This window comes from Necator americanus, chromosome II (assembly GCF_031761385.1).
Source record: "Necator americanus strain Aroian chromosome II, whole genome shotgun sequence".
Lineage (NCBI taxonomy): Eukaryota > Metazoa > Nematoda > Chromadorea > Rhabditida > Ancylostomatidae > Necator > Necator americanus.
The window spans coordinates 27,729,308-27,745,490 of record NC_087372.1 but is presented as its reverse complement, the minus strand read 5'-3'; the positions used below and the strand labels follow the sequence as shown (position 1 = coordinate 27,745,490).

General features: G+C 40.4%; 3 protein-coding genes across 6 annotated transcripts; 1 reads left to right on the top strand and 2 right to left on the bottom strand.

The window, feature by feature from the left end:
* Positions 1-2,589: 2,589 nt before the first annotated feature.
* RB195_019679 (uncharacterized protein) lies at positions 2,590-3,039 on the top strand (the record flags this gene model as incomplete). Of its 2 annotated transcripts, none has more annotated exons than XM_064187645.1 (2): positions 2,590-2,622; positions 2,794-3,039. In XM_064187645.1, the coding sequence occupies 2 exons, from the start codon at positions 2,590-2,592 to the stop codon at positions 3,037-3,039; spliced, it is 279 nt and encodes a 92-aa protein (XP_064043526.1). The 2 variants fall into 2 exon arrangements, with proteins under 2 accessions (XP_064043526.1, XP_064043527.1); XM_064187646.1 differs by lacking the exon at positions 2,590-2,622 and adding an exon at positions 2,735-2,746 and having other exon boundaries at positions 2,818-3,039.
* Positions 3,040-5,719: 2,680 nt separating this feature from the next.
* Positions 5,720-6,059, bottom strand: RB195_019678 (uncharacterized protein; the record flags this gene model as incomplete). Its single annotated transcript, XM_064187644.1, has 2 exons — positions 5,720-5,875; positions 5,949-6,059. 2 exons carry the CDS (start codon positions 6,057-6,059, stop codon positions 5,720-5,722), a joined length of 267 nt encoding a protein of 88 aa, XP_064043525.1.
* A 200-nt stretch (positions 6,060-6,259) lies between these two features.
* On the bottom strand, positions 6,260-13,526 carry RB195_019677 (uncharacterized protein; the record flags this gene model as incomplete). 3 transcript variants are annotated; one of them, XM_064187643.1, is made up of 14 exons in its annotated part: positions 6,260-6,352; positions 6,414-6,540; positions 6,611-6,744; positions 7,953-7,974; positions 8,025-8,081; positions 8,138-8,262; positions 8,318-8,322; positions 8,380-8,412; positions 9,153-9,206; positions 9,272-9,369; positions 10,052-10,176; positions 10,308-10,416; positions 12,814-12,895; positions 12,976-13,144. In XM_064187643.1, 14 exons carry the CDS (start codon positions 13,142-13,144, stop codon positions 6,260-6,262), a joined length of 1,233 nt encoding a protein of 410 aa, XP_064043523.1. The 3 variants fall into 3 exon arrangements, with proteins under 3 accessions (XP_064043523.1, XP_064043524.1, XP_064043522.1); XM_064187641.1 differs by lacking the exons at positions 6,260-6,352; positions 6,414-6,540; positions 6,611-6,744; ... (2 more) ...; positions 8,138-8,262; positions 8,318-8,322 and adding an exon at positions 13,465-13,526 and having other exon boundaries at positions 8,394-8,412; positions 9,153-9,183; positions 12,976-13,154; XM_064187642.1 differs by lacking the exons at positions 8,318-8,322; positions 8,380-8,412; positions 9,153-9,206; ... (3 more) ...; positions 12,814-12,895; positions 12,976-13,144 and adding an exon at positions 7,822-7,849 and having other exon boundaries at positions 7,953-8,081; positions 8,138-8,172.
* Positions 13,527-16,183: the final 2,657 nt, after the last annotated feature.

Below are 16,183 nucleotides of genomic sequence, written 5' to 3'. Positions count from 1 at the left end.
TCATTGAGAGAACAAGGTTACTCGGAAAGAGTACTTTTGCCGAAAATATTTGCTTCAATTTTGTAAATTACTATGAAACCTTCTCATTCCAGCGCAACAATCATAAGCTGATGATTTTTTGAACGGTTTCATATCATACTATACATATCTACACATTTACTGGTCCATTTACTTTGAAAGAAGTCTACTGGCTGCGGCGAAGATCTTTTTAGGGAACGTATCTGAACCTGTTCTCACGAGAAATCAGGCATAAAGCCAATGAAAAAGTAGATGATAAATGTTTGGAAGAAATGGAATTCTGAACCTATGACTGCTCACGTTGTTCGAAACAGTGTGCAATTTGAAAAATGAAAAGGTGGAGTGGAGCGAGGATGCAGTAGCATATGAACATCATCGCTGCAGTGGTAAAGTTTGTATATTTTGGAATTCCAAACACAAAAACTAACGTGTATCGACTTTTTAAAATCTCTTTTGTCAAGCAATACTTTATCGTTGAAAAAGGCTAAGGTGCGGTTTTCGTCCCATAAAATTTCATTTAAAAAAACCGAAAAGTGAAAAAATGAAAAAAAAGAAAAAACAAGGTATAGGATAAAACATATGGGTGCGAGTGCATTCCATTTTTTCAATTTATGTAAATATTTCTGAACATATCTCTTCCGAGAACAGGGTATGAATCACTCTTATCGCCTGAATCGCAGATGTCAACTGATGATTATTTCCACGATTTTCTCCGGATTTGTTAGTTTTGTGGAATAACAGATAACAAAGACATATATGGAATAATTTTCATCCTTAACATCGCCAAATATGCGCAAGATTCAACATCTTTTCACGAATAATGTATTTCGACAGCCACATAGAAACAAAGAGAATGGCTGTACACTTTAGATATATGTAACTTGCTGAAGTTACTCGTTACGAATCTATTATGTCACTTGCCTGTGTGTGGGTAACCGTATCATTTCCTATGTCCCCTCTCTTCTTCTCTATCTCTCTTTCTAAACTCGAAATATTAACCTTCAAAGGATAATATCAAAACTTTGACGTAGTAGGCAGATTCGAAATGGAGATTTCTGACATCAGTAGCCAAATATTCAGTGAAAAGATCACTTTGAAAGCTTGAATCTCAATCTAACATCATCTCCACCCTCAGCAATCGTCTGTGAGCTATCAGCTACACTTCTTTCAACTTTAAGAAGTTTCTATCCTGGAATATCCTATCCTGGAAGGGGGGCGTGGAGAATACGTGGATGCACCCTGTTACGCATACTAACGAATAGTCTATTAACTGGAAAAAAGGAATGAAGGACAAAATATAGACATCAGCCAAGATTTCATATAGAACTAAACGAATAAAAAGCATGAAGCAAAAAATAAAAAGATAAAAAGATAATCTTGTCAAGTATTGTCGTTGAATTGTTGCCTTCACTGAGAATTTCACCTTTCTAGTGAGGTGGTTAGCAATGTTTTATCTTAGTGCACTATTTTCTACCCCTAATAAGGAGAATTATGGGGTCGCACGGGATCTCACATACTACCCTAATGTGGGCAATCAAAAAGCAAAAATCCGAGTTAAGTAAGGTTTTTTGAACTTTGATGGATGAACATGGTCTGGCGTAGTTTCTTTCAACGAGGCGCAAAACCTGTACGAGCATTCTCGGAACGACCTAGGACAACGCGAATTTGAACACGAACTGCAATAAGAATACTTCCACAGTTTTCGCTAAGACATCAGAAATCATTCGGAATTTTTCCAGTCTCCTGAACATATTTATACCGAATCTTCAACATTACTTTATTTTTCCATTTTCTTCATAGAAAAAACGATTTTTAGTCACCAAACACGTCCAAAGTGCGGACTACATGTCTTATAAGAAAGAAGAGATACTCAAAACACCAACTCATTAATGTAGATTAGATGAAAAGAAGTTGTACGGATCAGTGATGCAGCAAAGGAACAGGTAAAAGAAGTTGTTGAATGAGGAGTCGTTGAGTAGTCGATAGCGACTATAAGTATAAGCTATAATTATAACTGTATAAAATGTGGAAGCCAGTAACGTGCATCAACCACATAGAAGAGGTAATCCCTCTATGAGATGAGTTACGAGCAAAAAATTGACGAGATCCACAAATAAACTGTCGTTTAACCAGTAGTGTTACGATGCTGACGTATAGCAGCACCATTCACTCAAATTCTGGCTGACATTAGAGGGTTTCTTCGCCCACACATGATTAATGGAGAGATATGCTCCAATCATAGAAGATGCTCCATGCGTTCTGCACACAAAATACAACTGTCACATGGAATTTGATCCAAGGTGGTTCCTGTCTCCAGAACATCACAGATAGGGTATAACAATAGATCTCGCCATTGTAATCATCAGAAAGTCTGGACAGTGTATTTTACATGGATGACATGCAGAAATCATCTTCAAAGATACAAGAATGTATAAGAAAAGAATTTTTCAACTTGAGAAGGTAGTTCCGACACCACTTTTTTGCATCTTTCATATTATTTCACGGATTAATAGTGTATAATTTCTCAAAAATCAATTATCTGCTTATCATTGAAAGCACTTACACGCACATATGTTTCGTCCTGGCGATACGCCGTTTGGCAAGGTGAGTTAGCAAAGAGAAGGATCCATAATATAGAAAAAGCACGACCTCCGTGACGACGACAAGAGGACCACCGATTCAAAACTGACCGAATTTCTTCCTAAACTTTGAAAATATGACTCTTTCTGTACTACTTGAAAAAGAGAAGGATTGGGCAGCCCTCCGTGCAATCAGAACAAAAATGAGTGTTACCGGAAGAAGAAGAAGAAGGAGAAGAAGAAGAAGAAGAAGAAGAAGAAGAAGAAGAAGAAGAAGAAGAAGAAGAAGAAGAAGAAGAAGAAGAAGAAGAAGAAGAAGAAGAAGAAGAAGAAGAAGAAGAAGAAGAAGAAGAAGAAGGAAGAAGAAGAAGAAGAAGAAGAAGGAAGAAGAAGAAGAAGAAGAATTAAAGGAAAGGAAACAATAATTAAGTATACGAATTGAAAACTAGCTGGAGATTCCATTGTGTTTAAATCTCTACTTAGTGTGCTTGAGAGCTTATCTGAAGTCGTTCTAAAAAATTTAAGAGCAATTTAAGCAAAACACAATACTGCTTTTTGCAAAATAACTATGTTCTCTGTTTCTAGAATAACTCAATTAAATCCTTATCAGTGCACATCAGAGCCACTGGCAAGAAGGAGGTAAGAAAACTCAAATCTTTCCACGGGTAACTAAGAACTAGCACCCTTTTAGTAAACTCGTAACATACAACAACACAGGTGAATCGCAAAAGCCTTCAATCATAAGAGTATTGAATTGGGTCTGCGGTATGTATCTACAAAAAGACACTGTTAATCGAACGCACCCATTCTTGTCCAAAATTCCTGATGCTATCAATGTTCTAATATCCTTGTTTCTTTCTTCCAATGCACTGCAAGAGGCTATTATCGTTAATAGGAACATTTTCATCTTCATCACGAAGATAATGTGAGCATTGGAAATAGCAGCATTGCTGTGTTACGTCCATTCTATCGAAGTGGATAACCGAAGGGATCTTCTTCTGTGTGGATCCTCTTAAACCCCACTAAACCTAAGTCTAGGACAACTGTCAATATTTAGTCATTGGAAAGCGTTTAAACATCCCGACACTTGATTCCGTTGCACAGCTTGAGAGACGCGACTTTCACTCGGAGTCCAGGATTTCTTCGACGTAGTCTTTCTCAGAAATCCCGAACATAAAAGAAATATTGGAAGAGTCGCAGATACGTGGTCATAACTGGGTCAAAAAACAGTGAGTTATGACTAGGTACATCTTTCGTTAGATATACAGTTCTTCGCAAAGATTGTGGAGATAAGAATAAGTCCAAATACTGTTTTTCGAATTGGCGGAATAATGTTATTCTGTCTTCCACATTCTCTCTATCGTTTGTGTATTTCTCCAGATTTAATGAGAGCTATGTTTTTTCATAGGCCACGACTTTCTCTTATTAGAGGGGTCGCAAACGTTAGTCGCGAAGCTACGGCGCGTCTCCAGGTGGCATAAGGAGTTAACCGCAGACCAGCGACCTTCTGCCTGCCCTGAGGTGGATTGAGCGTGCGTTCCCACCCTCCTTTTTCTCTGTTCTGTCAGGAACGAATCACTTTCCATTCCTCATGTCGGCCTTTCCAAATCTTGCAATCAAGTGAATGGGAGATGCGAAGAAAGCGGTTTGGAGTCACCTCCAACAAATAAGCTCCATTTTTCCATTCCGGGAGAGTCCGAAGTTCTTGCACAAAAACGGTGGGATCAGAGGACTGCAACCTGCACACTTAAACATACGTAAGTAATCAGGAGAGGCTTGCTTTCTACTACCTGCACACTTAAACATACGTAAGTATGTTCAAGTGTGCAGGTAGTAGAAAGCAGGGAGACGTTTGGCACCGTAGCGCTAAGAAGAATGGGTTTGCAGGAGTTACCTAGGCTGCCAAAACGGTAACGAAAAAAAAGACCTGATGTGCAAGCTAGGAAGATTAAGTACGACGTCAACGGGCTAACCTAAACGAAACGTCGCCCATTGAGCGCAGTATATGGAACTGGAGGAGGACTTTTGAGGAATATGCGGCAGTAGAGAAGCCAGTGAAATTGGTGGTTTTTTTTGCCATACTCGTACCGAACACAAGTATGACAAAAAAAAACCTTACTTCTCCGAACCGAATGTCTGCGCATGAGAAAACGTGGTTGGACATCAGTTTTACTACCTTCGTCGCTTACGAGCAACATCAAGTTACGAAGAAGCTTTCATTATGGACCTAAAGAGGTTCTACAGAGAAGATCGTTTCTTCTACAAAGTCACTGTTGGTGATTTCAACGGAAAAATGACCGCAAAAGAACGTCTAAGGAACCTTAAATCGGCACTCGCACTATACAACTAAAAAATCATAACAATGACTTTGTGGAAGGTCCTCAAAATCTTGATCACTGCCTCCTTCGAGAAATACTTTTCTTCACAGGGAAAGGAGAATAACCGCAAAATTCAGAAAGCAAAGTCTCAGAAATATCATTGCATGGGATCTTTTCGCTACGCTAACTGGCTTCTAGCAGGGTTTTGGTAAGGCATTTTGGTACAACGGCACGAAGAAGCTGAAGTTTTTAAAAACAAGAAAAGAAGTCTGTTATCGGAAATTCTTGAGCTAATGCACAAGTGTGAAGCCGCACGAGCAGCAATTAAGATATTTCCCCATTCTATAAAAATATCATTTTCGACGTGGGTCCTTCAGGGTCATGCAGTCTCATCTCAAATTATCGCGGCCTTTCTGAATAGGACGACGTGAAAGTGAAGGTTGATGGTCGGTAGCTGCACCAATCTACGTCTTACTGATAACATCGTTTTTCTGATAAACGAGAGATATCCATCGGCAGTTTCTTTTGCACCGCCCTAGTAGCTCTAATGCATAAGCAGCCGTTGGCATACGTGTTTCCACTTTCTGAAAAGGCATGTTACCAACGTGAGACAAACGTGGTAAGGAACAGAGAGGCAGAGGAGTCACAGAGTTGGAACGCTACACGGCCAGAGCCCGCAACCATGGAACGGTTGCAACGTCTCATTGGCCTTTTGCCACTTCAATCACATCAGCGTACACAATGATGCAGAGTTTCAGGTTTTGACGTGACAATAACTACAACGAAAAAACTATACACCAACAGCTAAGAAACTGCAAGATTATCCTTCTCTTCGCTCAGAAGATCCTCGTTAAGCGTATTTATTGGATAGCATATCGTTAGGCAATTCCTCTTTTCCCACTCATTTGTACTCTCCTGCCCAAAGCTTTTGCTACTATTCTTCGTCATTCCTTTGAGCTGCTTGAAATACAATTATTTCGATTTTTTAAGTTGTGCATATCGAAAAAAACATATTTATTAATACTATAGCAACTTTAAGGATAAAATGATTCACTATTAAGAACCAAAACTTTCCCTTATAAGATCTCCAAGAACTTGAAATAGCACCATAACCATACCACAATGCTACAGAGGAAGAGATCATTTACGTTCTGCACAAATTATAATACTACCGGGAGAACGAACAACATAGCACGAATTCTAAAATGTCTATAAGCTTGACTACTTTCACAATCGTAATACATGAGATGAATAAAATACGAGTTATTACTACGAATTATGCGATACTGCTCTGATCTGATATCCCAACAATTTGTGGAAAGATAAAAGAACGCTGCTCACTGACTACGATTTCGAAATTCTCGTTTTCACCCTGACGAAGGCGACGCATTTGAAAAAGAAGAAAAGTGAACACTCCCCCAGCATGTGTTTCAAGAACTGCCAGCAAATTTCAAATTTAGTTCAGCAGTATGTGTCGAAAATATGCTGACGCTGTCACCTTTTCTACCAAATAAAAAGTACTCCTGAGTGACATCCAGTTATCTGTTCCAATTCTCCTTCCAAAGAAATGTTCCACGTTAATAAGGTGCGAACGAAGCTGCTGTGGAATCATCGAGCAAAGATACCTAAACAAAATAGTGGAAAGCAAGATGCCATGAAACTAATCCTATTAAGGTAAGTACATGCAGAACTCACTGCAAAGCTATTTTTGTTTTCTTCCGCTTCCTACCAAGCAAGTGATGGACAATAGCATCTAACACGGTAGCGAATTCCGTTGGCATAAGAGGAGATGAGCCGCGGCGAGTGATCGAAGAGTAGCGGTCGGATACCTGTTAACCATGTTCTTTAGTGGTGTGGACAAAACCAAGTACGAGCAATAAATGAAAGGTCTAAATTCAATCAAAAGTATGACTACATTACGATCTATTCGAAACGCCAAAGCATCAAATAATGCAAACAAAATCAAAGGAAGTGAAAAAATAGAACTACAAAACAACTGCAAGCATAGACGTATAAATTGTCTCAGTAAGTGAGGGAATGGAAGATTCCATACCCTCACTTACTGAAACAAAGCACACATTTATGTACGAAAATAAAGACTTATACACACCCTATGGTATCCGTGATCAAACGAAGAAGAATGCAACATGTTGTTGTAGCAGTCAGTATCAAACTTTCAATAGTTACACTCTAGAGTTATCGGCGTTTTTTCCGAAACAAAACTTTTGTTTCCAGCGCACCTGTCACTAGGAATGCTAAAAATTCTTGCGCCCAAATCAAACACTAGCAGTGATCTTATTTTCAAAAAATGGATGCAATTGTATTTCTGCTGCAAATCCTACCTCAAGCCTCAAAGCGGCGCAGCGGTGGCCCTTGTCTTCGGGCAGCTATGGTGGCGAGACTTTGTCTCGGTAGGTTTGACCATGCCACAAACGTGTCCGGCTAGTAGTGTCCGGTCCTAGGGGCGAGGCTACAAGCTAGCTAGGTGAGGAAGCGATTCTGGTGCCATGCTGCTAGCGTGCTAGTGCGACAAGTCGACCGAAGACAACACCCCCATCGCTTCATACTGCTAATATCTACTATGTGTTCTTCAGAAACAATGGCGTTCCCCAGACACATTGTCCGCGCCCGGATAATGTGGCAAATATGCGAGGGCTGCCGGCTAGAGGACGGAGCTGGCCAAGGAAGTAAGTCCGCCATCGCCAACAACATCCACTGCGTCGGAGTCTCGAGATGATCTTCAAAACCAAGTACAGTCTTGGAAGGATCGGCTGCAGCAACATAGATAGCAATCAATGTATCAAAAACTGAGTACATGGAGTGCGGACCAAAGAGAGGATGGTTCAATTCGTGTCTATGCGCGGGAGGCCAAGGATTCGCTGGTTGGACTGCGTGAAGCTCAATACCCTTATATGATAGATGGAAAGGCGGACCCTGCAACAACGAGGGAGAAACGCTAGGAAGAAGAAAAAGCGCACAATTGTATTAATTGAAAGTCCCTTTATCATTAATACAGTAAATAATATGGAAAACATACAGCTTGTGGAGACTGCTTGGCACTGGAAAACAGAAGTTGTGCACCTCTGCCTTACCGCAGCCACCACTAGACTTTGTATGAAGAGTCGGTGCGCAGATACGCGCTAGTTGAGACCGTAGCAAAACGGGACTGAAGAGAAAGCATGGAGCGGCTGATCAAGAGAAATATTCGTGAAATTATGGTACCGAATAGCTTGTGTGTTCTGGGAAAGATCATCCATTTCTTCCTCATCCTTAAACAGCAGTGCACCCGTTGAAACATTTTTAAGATCCATTTTTGAGAGAATCGAAGATAAGATCGATATACTCTTCTGCAAAAAAAAGCTCAGATTTCCAATTAGCGAAACATAGAAAAAAAAAACAAACCGTTTCTGGCCTGCAGAGCAGTTAGATCATCAAGCATGGGATTTCTACGATGGTTAATAGACGAAATAGAGCCGCGTCATGCAGGTGAGCTTCCTCTGAATAGGATAAGTGATGGAGAACCAAATTTAAAAAGGAGTATAGTCGGTTCAAAACGACATGAATCACGAGTGCAGTTGCGGTGCATTTGCGTACATGATCGAAAGGCGGTGAAGGCAGCAGTTGGACCGAGGTAGGGCCGTCGCAAACTGCAGCGATGAGTGGTGCCAGCAAGGGTTTCACCAAACCACTAGTCGCTACGCTCCACTGAAGCGCGTCGAGAGAAGTCGCGTACGCAATTGCGTACATGCTTCATGTCGTTTTGACCCTACTATAAGTACAAGATAAAAAACTTTAAGTCACGAAAAATATATATATATATATAAGTTGGGAAAAAGGGAACTCTTCGTTAGAAGTGCAGGGTAAATGTAGTTGTGGAACACACAGTGGCCCTTATTTCTCCAAATAAATAATTAACTTAATCGGGGGCCTGGGGCCTGAACATCAGTCTTAGAGGATCTATGACATATAAGCAAATGTTACTAAGAGAAAAAAGTAAGCTAGAGCGCCGAGAAATAAGGGAGCCACTGAGTGCCTCCTCCAACCACATTTTTCCCGGAGGACAGTCTTGCATGCACAAACTTCAAACAACATACATAAAGAATCAGAGGTTCCTCTATTCATGACGTGATATACGTTCGACATGAAGGAAACTACCGACTAATGGCCGAGTTTCCGAGCTGCGACGAAGCGGCAGAAAATCAACAATGTTGTGTGATTTACTTGGTTGCTGACTAACCGAAGATGGCGACCAGGTAACACCATTGCAGCTGTTTAAGGTTCCATCCTAACACTTCAAAACTTGTTTTGAAAACTGAATCACACGGAAAAAAGTCCACTCAGCAAACATGAACCCACATCGGCTTGGGGTAAAAAATCGTTTGAATGAGCTACTTCTTGATGGACGTCTATCACTACTGCTGTTAGCATTCGCAGGAGAAGAACAAATGTACAATCTGTAAATGCAGTGACAAAATAATCTGGAAACTTCGAAATTCAGGGGAAAATGCCGTGAAATCTCTGTTAACAATAACAATGAAGTGGTTAGTTGATGGCTGAGTTGGAGCAGATGTTGGGAAGCGTTTTTTGATCAATCAGTGCTCAGTTTGCGCTCAGAGTAGCTATAGAACCCATTGAACACCAGGCTCACAGAAATGGCGGTCGATTCAGTGTTGATTTACCAAGAGTGATGATAGCGCACATATGTCTGTACAAACTTCGCGAAAACTGAATCATATTTCACTAGTCAAACACGATCTGCTACCTGAGGAAAATATTCTTTACATCCTAGGATCCTTCTCTTTAGTCTCTTTAGAACTGCTATTTGAAAAAAAACCCCGTTATTCTCGTGAGGTTAGTTTGAGTATTAATGACAATGGGACAACCGTTTGGTTCTGCCGTAACTCGCGACGGTGCAATATCGAGATGAGGGAACTACGGAGTACTTGAAAGAACAACCACGAAATACCAATAGTAAAGGTATTCGATCATATACCAGATTAGATTGATTGGAAATGGTCAACAATTCGTGCTGGTCAGAAAGCCTAATTGGTCATTAAGTGAATGATCTAGGACAATACAGACACATCATTCTCAATATCCAGTAACACATATGAAGTATCTGAAGTAGAAACATACTTGTGGTCTTCGTCTCGATTCATAATGTATATAACTTTCTTGCTGTCCTGAAAATTGGGCGAAGAACTTTTGCAGGTAGACTGGGCAGGGCTGATAACGTTTTCACGTAACCACATTTCTAAAACCTAAAATAATAGAGTAGTAAAACTAATGCAAACGATTGAAAAAGGAAATATTTTAAAAGGTTCAAAAAAGTTTTGCCTCTGCACATGAAGCTGTGTACGATTCAGAAATAAAGCAACCACTATGAACTTACCCTAATAGCATTCTCTCGCTTCACAACATGACCAGAAAACTGTTCGCGATTTGCTTGAAGGTAGCCGTCCAATATGTTAACTGCCTCATGACCGGAAAATCCGCAGCTGCTGTAAGAGCGAATAAAACATGCATGTTTAAAAACTTTCTTAAGGCAGAAGCTCAATACTGCATCACAGTTGAGATAATACAAAGCTAAGCCATATTTTTCAAGTCCTGAAATCTGTACAGAAAAGAACTGTCGACAACTCACTGATTTTTCAGGGTGAAGAACAGAACGGTGTTCCTTATGTTAAAAATGGGCTACAAACCTGACACTAATTCATGCAAGTTCCCTAAATCCGGTAGTTTACTTATAGTGGGGTCAAAACGACATGAAGCGCGGACAGTTACACAAACGGCTGCGCTCGAAGCGGTGTGGTGAACACAGCGGCTGGAATCGGGGTGGGGCCAAAGTCGAGCGTGTGATAGGATTTTCCCATCAGGGGTCGTAAAGGGAAGGGGGCCGCAAGGGAGTGTAAGATGGCCAGTTGTGAATTGAGGATAGCATGATAACTAGCACAAAATAAAAGTTAAAGGATAAAGTTTCTGGCGTTAATCAATCCGCTTGGGATGCGCCCCCACGTTCACTTCAATTCAGAATCGTTTGAGGCTTACGAACGAGTAACTGGCCTATACAATGACTTGCGGTGGCTAACCGATGTGTCAAGTCAGTGTTTTTATCCTCCCAGACAAGCCTGGTACCAATTTATCGACCCCGGAGGGATGAAAGGCTTGGTGAGCACTGGGGCGGATTCGAACCTCCGATCGATCGTGCAGGAAGCGGAACCTCTAACCGCTACACCACACCCGCCCCAGCACAAAATATAACGTAGTAATTAAACAATTACGTACATTACAAAATTTCACAATAAATAATATTAAATGATTACATAAATTACAAATATTATATTTAGTTTTAGGCGTAGGTTCCAAACCCCACTGAAGCAAATTTTTGCAAAAGAGATGGAAACTTGAAACAAAGAATGAATATTTTAATTTCTACGTGGTTTAGTTCAGAAGTTTAAATGTTAACTTAACAAAATTTAATGACCAAAAAAAATGGGATGGAGAAATCCAATCTTTGTCCCATCAAGAATTTGGAAAAACGACGAGGCTGGAGGTCCGTTGATGCAACTTCTGATAGAGAAAATCCTCGGCTATAACATACTTGGAGATGATTTGCTTTGAGTTATTTCGGGCTATTGAATTTTATTCAAAATCACTCACTTTTCGGCGCGTGAGCGGAAAATGGGATTTTGGCGATTTTTCCACTCTAAAAAAATGGGACGGCGTTTAAAAAAAATCACCCATGCATTCGAATGGAGAGACTAAGAGAACCCCTATGTGCAAAATTTCTCCGTTCTGGATCGTGTGGTCTCAAAAGTTTAGATGGGACAAATCCAAAAAAGTCGGAAAATTTCAAACTTCGTCCCATCAAAACTCCAAAAAAAAACTAAAAGGTAGGAAAAAAACAGCGATGTGACTGATTTTTTAGGCAAACCTTCTTCTCTCAAAAACTATTTGAACTTTTTCTTTTGGTCTTCTTTTGACGAAGTTATTCGCTATCTCGCAGACCTACCAATGTGCACAAAATCTGAGCTTTTTGGTCATTAAATTTTGTTAAATTCACTTTTGAACTGTTGTATACTACGTAAAATTAAATTCTTCATTTTCTAAAAGTTGTTTCAAATTTCTATATCTTTTGCAAAATTTTGCCTCAGCCGGGAGTCGAATCTAGGAGGCCCTTGTCATATTGCAGGGACAAAATGTTGATTTTTTTTTCGTTTTGTTTTTCTCCGCCCCTCTGTGATTTGACCTATGCACCTCTCTACCCCAATTTTTGATCGCATTATGTGCTTTAATCAGAATTAGGAGCTAATTCATAGATTTCAGAGCATGAATAGAATAGAATAAAAATGAAAATATTTCGATACCAGTATTTCAACAGCATTTCAGCAAATTTGTGTCTTCAGGTGAATGGTATTTCTCCGGTTCTGTTCACATTTGCCATATGTCCCTCGGCTAATTCTCGATTTTTCGAAACACATGAAATTACTTATACATTGAATTAGCAACAACCAAGAAATGCCGCAGGAACGTCGGAAAAGGAGAAACAAGGGTAGAGGGGGGTCATATTCGAGAGGGTTGTGTTCCATCACCACGCTTGACCCTGGGTGAGAGTATGGCCATCTGCAGAAATTGGTAGCGGTACCGAGAATCCTCACACGATCCCAACCGCTATGCTCCACTATAGAATACGGTATCGATACTATCGGATCATGACGTCCCACCCACTTCTGAAACTCGTGGCTGCTGACGGCGATAATGTCAAGTGACGCATAGTCTTATCACTTACAAGAACCGTAACAATCGCCACAGGCTCAGTGAGAACTTATAGGAAAGATACACTTTCCAGAAAAGAAGAAAGAAATAAGACCAATGAAGAACAAGCTTGATCAATTTACCTCAACATTTCTACTTGCTGTCGAAAGTAGTTTTTCATCTTTTGGTATTTCTCTGTAGTTGAAAACTTGCATTCCGAAGAGGCTATAACCATAAAAATAATTCGAGAGCAGGTGAAACGTCTGTGAGCAAACACGGAAACGGAAATTTATAGATAATAGCACCTGGAGAATTGACCATCTGTTGATGGTACTCATCGTTTTCAACATTTCCTAATGGTTCGATTCGAATCGGTGCTCTTCTAGGGTAACCACTTGGTTTCTGGGGAGCAAAGACACCCGTTGAAGTGCCGGAAATGTCCTGTGATCGCGTATCGCGTTTTAGCGTGCTCATTTGGAATTCCCTAAAGTTGGATGAACGGTAAAATATCACAGAAGAGACGAGTAATGTTAATTACAAACAAAACTACGGAAAGCAAATGTTGTGTTCGATGGGCAGATTTTCTGAGGGACAGGGAGGCGTAGAAAGGCGTTAAACTATGAATTATAAAAAAGAAGCCAACGATTTCGTGAGATTTCGCATGTCTTGCAGTACCATCTATTCTAATATTTTGTTTAGTGTGAAAATGAGAAAATAACGATAAACAAGAATCCTTGATAATAGAGATAGTAGTTATTGATACAGGAATTTGGGAACGTTCCATGCTATGTAACCTGCACTGTTGTATGGCGAAAGCTTCCCATACATTGCAAAAAGGTGCCGTCGTCCAGCACATTGCTGAAACCCACAACCTGAAAGGTCAACTGCCGGAAGGGAGCATGGAATCTTTGGCAACAACCATTCGTTTTGTCACACTAAACTGCCGAACACCGTCGAGTGAACTCCAACAAGCCACTCTATCCAGACTTCTGCGATATCTCTGTGTGCCTTTTGCTGCACTGCAAGAAACACAAACAACATGAGAGATCGGCCCGTCGTCAGCATCGAAAATTACACCATATACTGCGGCAATGCTTTAGAGCCTTATTGATTTAATTATTTACTTCGGGAAATAAAGGCTCTACTGGGTGCCTGAGTGCTCCCCCAACTACATTTTACCCGTAGTATTATTTTGACGTGTCGTAATCGTTAGCGCACTGTAATGTAATATATGTAATGCGTACAAAACATTGTACATTACGCTTAAATGCTACGGATTACGGTCCGACTTTAGAAAGGAGTGGGTTCCTCAATTCTCAGGATTTCGTGAGTACTGTACTACTATCTATTCTTATATTTTGTTTAGGATGCGAAAATGAGAAAATAAGGTCAAGCAAGCATCTTTGATTAGATTGTAGTTGTTGAAATAAGTAATGATCAGGAAAAGGACAGAAAACAGAGCTATAATACTGAATTCTAAGCCTCGAAGGAAGTTGTGGTTCTTTTACTAAATGGTACGTCCCGCAAACGGGATCAGATAGAAAAGATAGAGAAAGGGAGAGGAAAGATAAAGTGGTTGACAACGTTAGACTGTCTTTCAATCTTGGCATTACTGATGACTTTGACTTTTCCAGGCTCTGACGAAAGCGATAGCGCCGAAACCTTAGCTATTAGTAAAGATCATTACCAATCCTGGCCACAGCTGAAGCAAGTCAATATAGAAGTAGTTGGGGTTGGTGAGCCGCGTTCTTCAGATAACCGCAACCTCAGTTCGGAGTCGTAAAGGTTTATGGGGAATGCGGTCGATCTTCGTAGGCGAGACACCGAGGATTTCAGAGAAGCCGTTAATTTTTATATGATTGGTAGCTCGCACGATTTGTTATGGTTCATGTGGATGGATATAACGTAGCCGATAAGCAGTTCCACCGTTATGGAACAGTCGGAGAAACCGCCCTAGAATCAAGCAAACCTTACACCTCTTCGGGGCTGAGCACTAGGTATGAAGCTTGTCTGGAAGGTTAAATATAGTAACTTGATGATGGTTTTTGCTCCAGCAATCCATTCCATATGATGCAAACACATTTATAAGCACGAACGATTCTAAATGGAAGACGAATGCGTTGGCGTATCCCAAAGAGATTCATCATTACCGTGCTCTTCACTATGTAGAATAGAATGATGTTTTTAGATAATGTAGGCGAACATTTCGCCGGAATAAATTACAAAAGTGATGACACTAAAGGAATACATTGCTTCAAATCATCGCAAGTTTTCTAAGCATTGGCCATAATGAAAAGTTGGAAAATCAACAAGGCAAGAAGGCGACCATGAAAAGTATTGAAGAAGATCATAGATAGTATTCGGTATCATATGGAGTATGGACAATGACGAGTGTTGATTGGATGGTGACAAAAAAGGGCAGAAATACGGTTAGCAAACACTGCCAGGGATTCCTCCCATCATTGCAATTGACTCCTATGTGCTGCCTATAAGTACTGCGGACTGCATTAGTAACGCAGTAGAACAGTGAAACGGTCTTTTTCTTCGAAACAGCATGAGAAAGAAATACATGGTCTCGTGACGGTGGTGGTGGTAACTCTAGAGCAGAATTCTCATGCGTGTATAAATACTGCCCACAACGCCCTTCTCTCATTCGACAAGCGATGATTCAGAGGGAATGAAGAATCGTTACTCTTCCGTTACACACGCATTTTAACTAATGAAAATACAGAACAAAGTTTGGTTGACTTTGTCGAAACCTTTTTCTTTGCAGCAGATAATGAACTCCCAAGTAATCTTTATGGAGTCGTCAGAATGAAGCTGTTTCTCACTGATTTTTCTCCTTGAAGGAGAGAGATTTGAAGGTAGATATGAAAACTACAGTGATGTTGAGCAGTGACGAAGTCAAAATTGTACAACGACTCGAATCCGTGAACTTATCTGTGTGACCCGGGACAAAGTTTGATGACTCTTAATCTCATGATTCTATGACAAGCAATTTTATGATCTGATGTTATTGTATTTCAAATGAAAATCTTTGTTCGATCCTATTCGATCAAAAAAATTAATTGTATTGTATGAAATCTCTGTAGGACGTAAATCGAATAGAAAAGATATAGTGATACAAAGGAAGCTTCGGAGGAGAGGCTCTAAATTCTTCTGTTGGCGCCTTGTCTTCGATATTATATACATATATTATACACTTATATTATATATTTGTGAAGGTGCCACATAAGAAGCAATCTGAGTAAACAAAAAGCTGTTGTGAATCAGCGAAATGGTGTTATCGTCCGACGCGCTTGCCCTCATCTTCAGCGAGGCGTGCTGTCTTTGAACACAGCGCTGCCCATCCTCAATGAGAAGTTGGCACAGAACCCCAGTCAATCCCATTCACTCATTTAAGTCGCTGCTCAAAAGCAGAGTTACCTTCGCCGAATGGTTGTGACAGCAAGGTGTAGCAACTTTCCTTAATGGGTAGGCAGTGGGCAACTGCACAGCAGACGTTTCTACTGC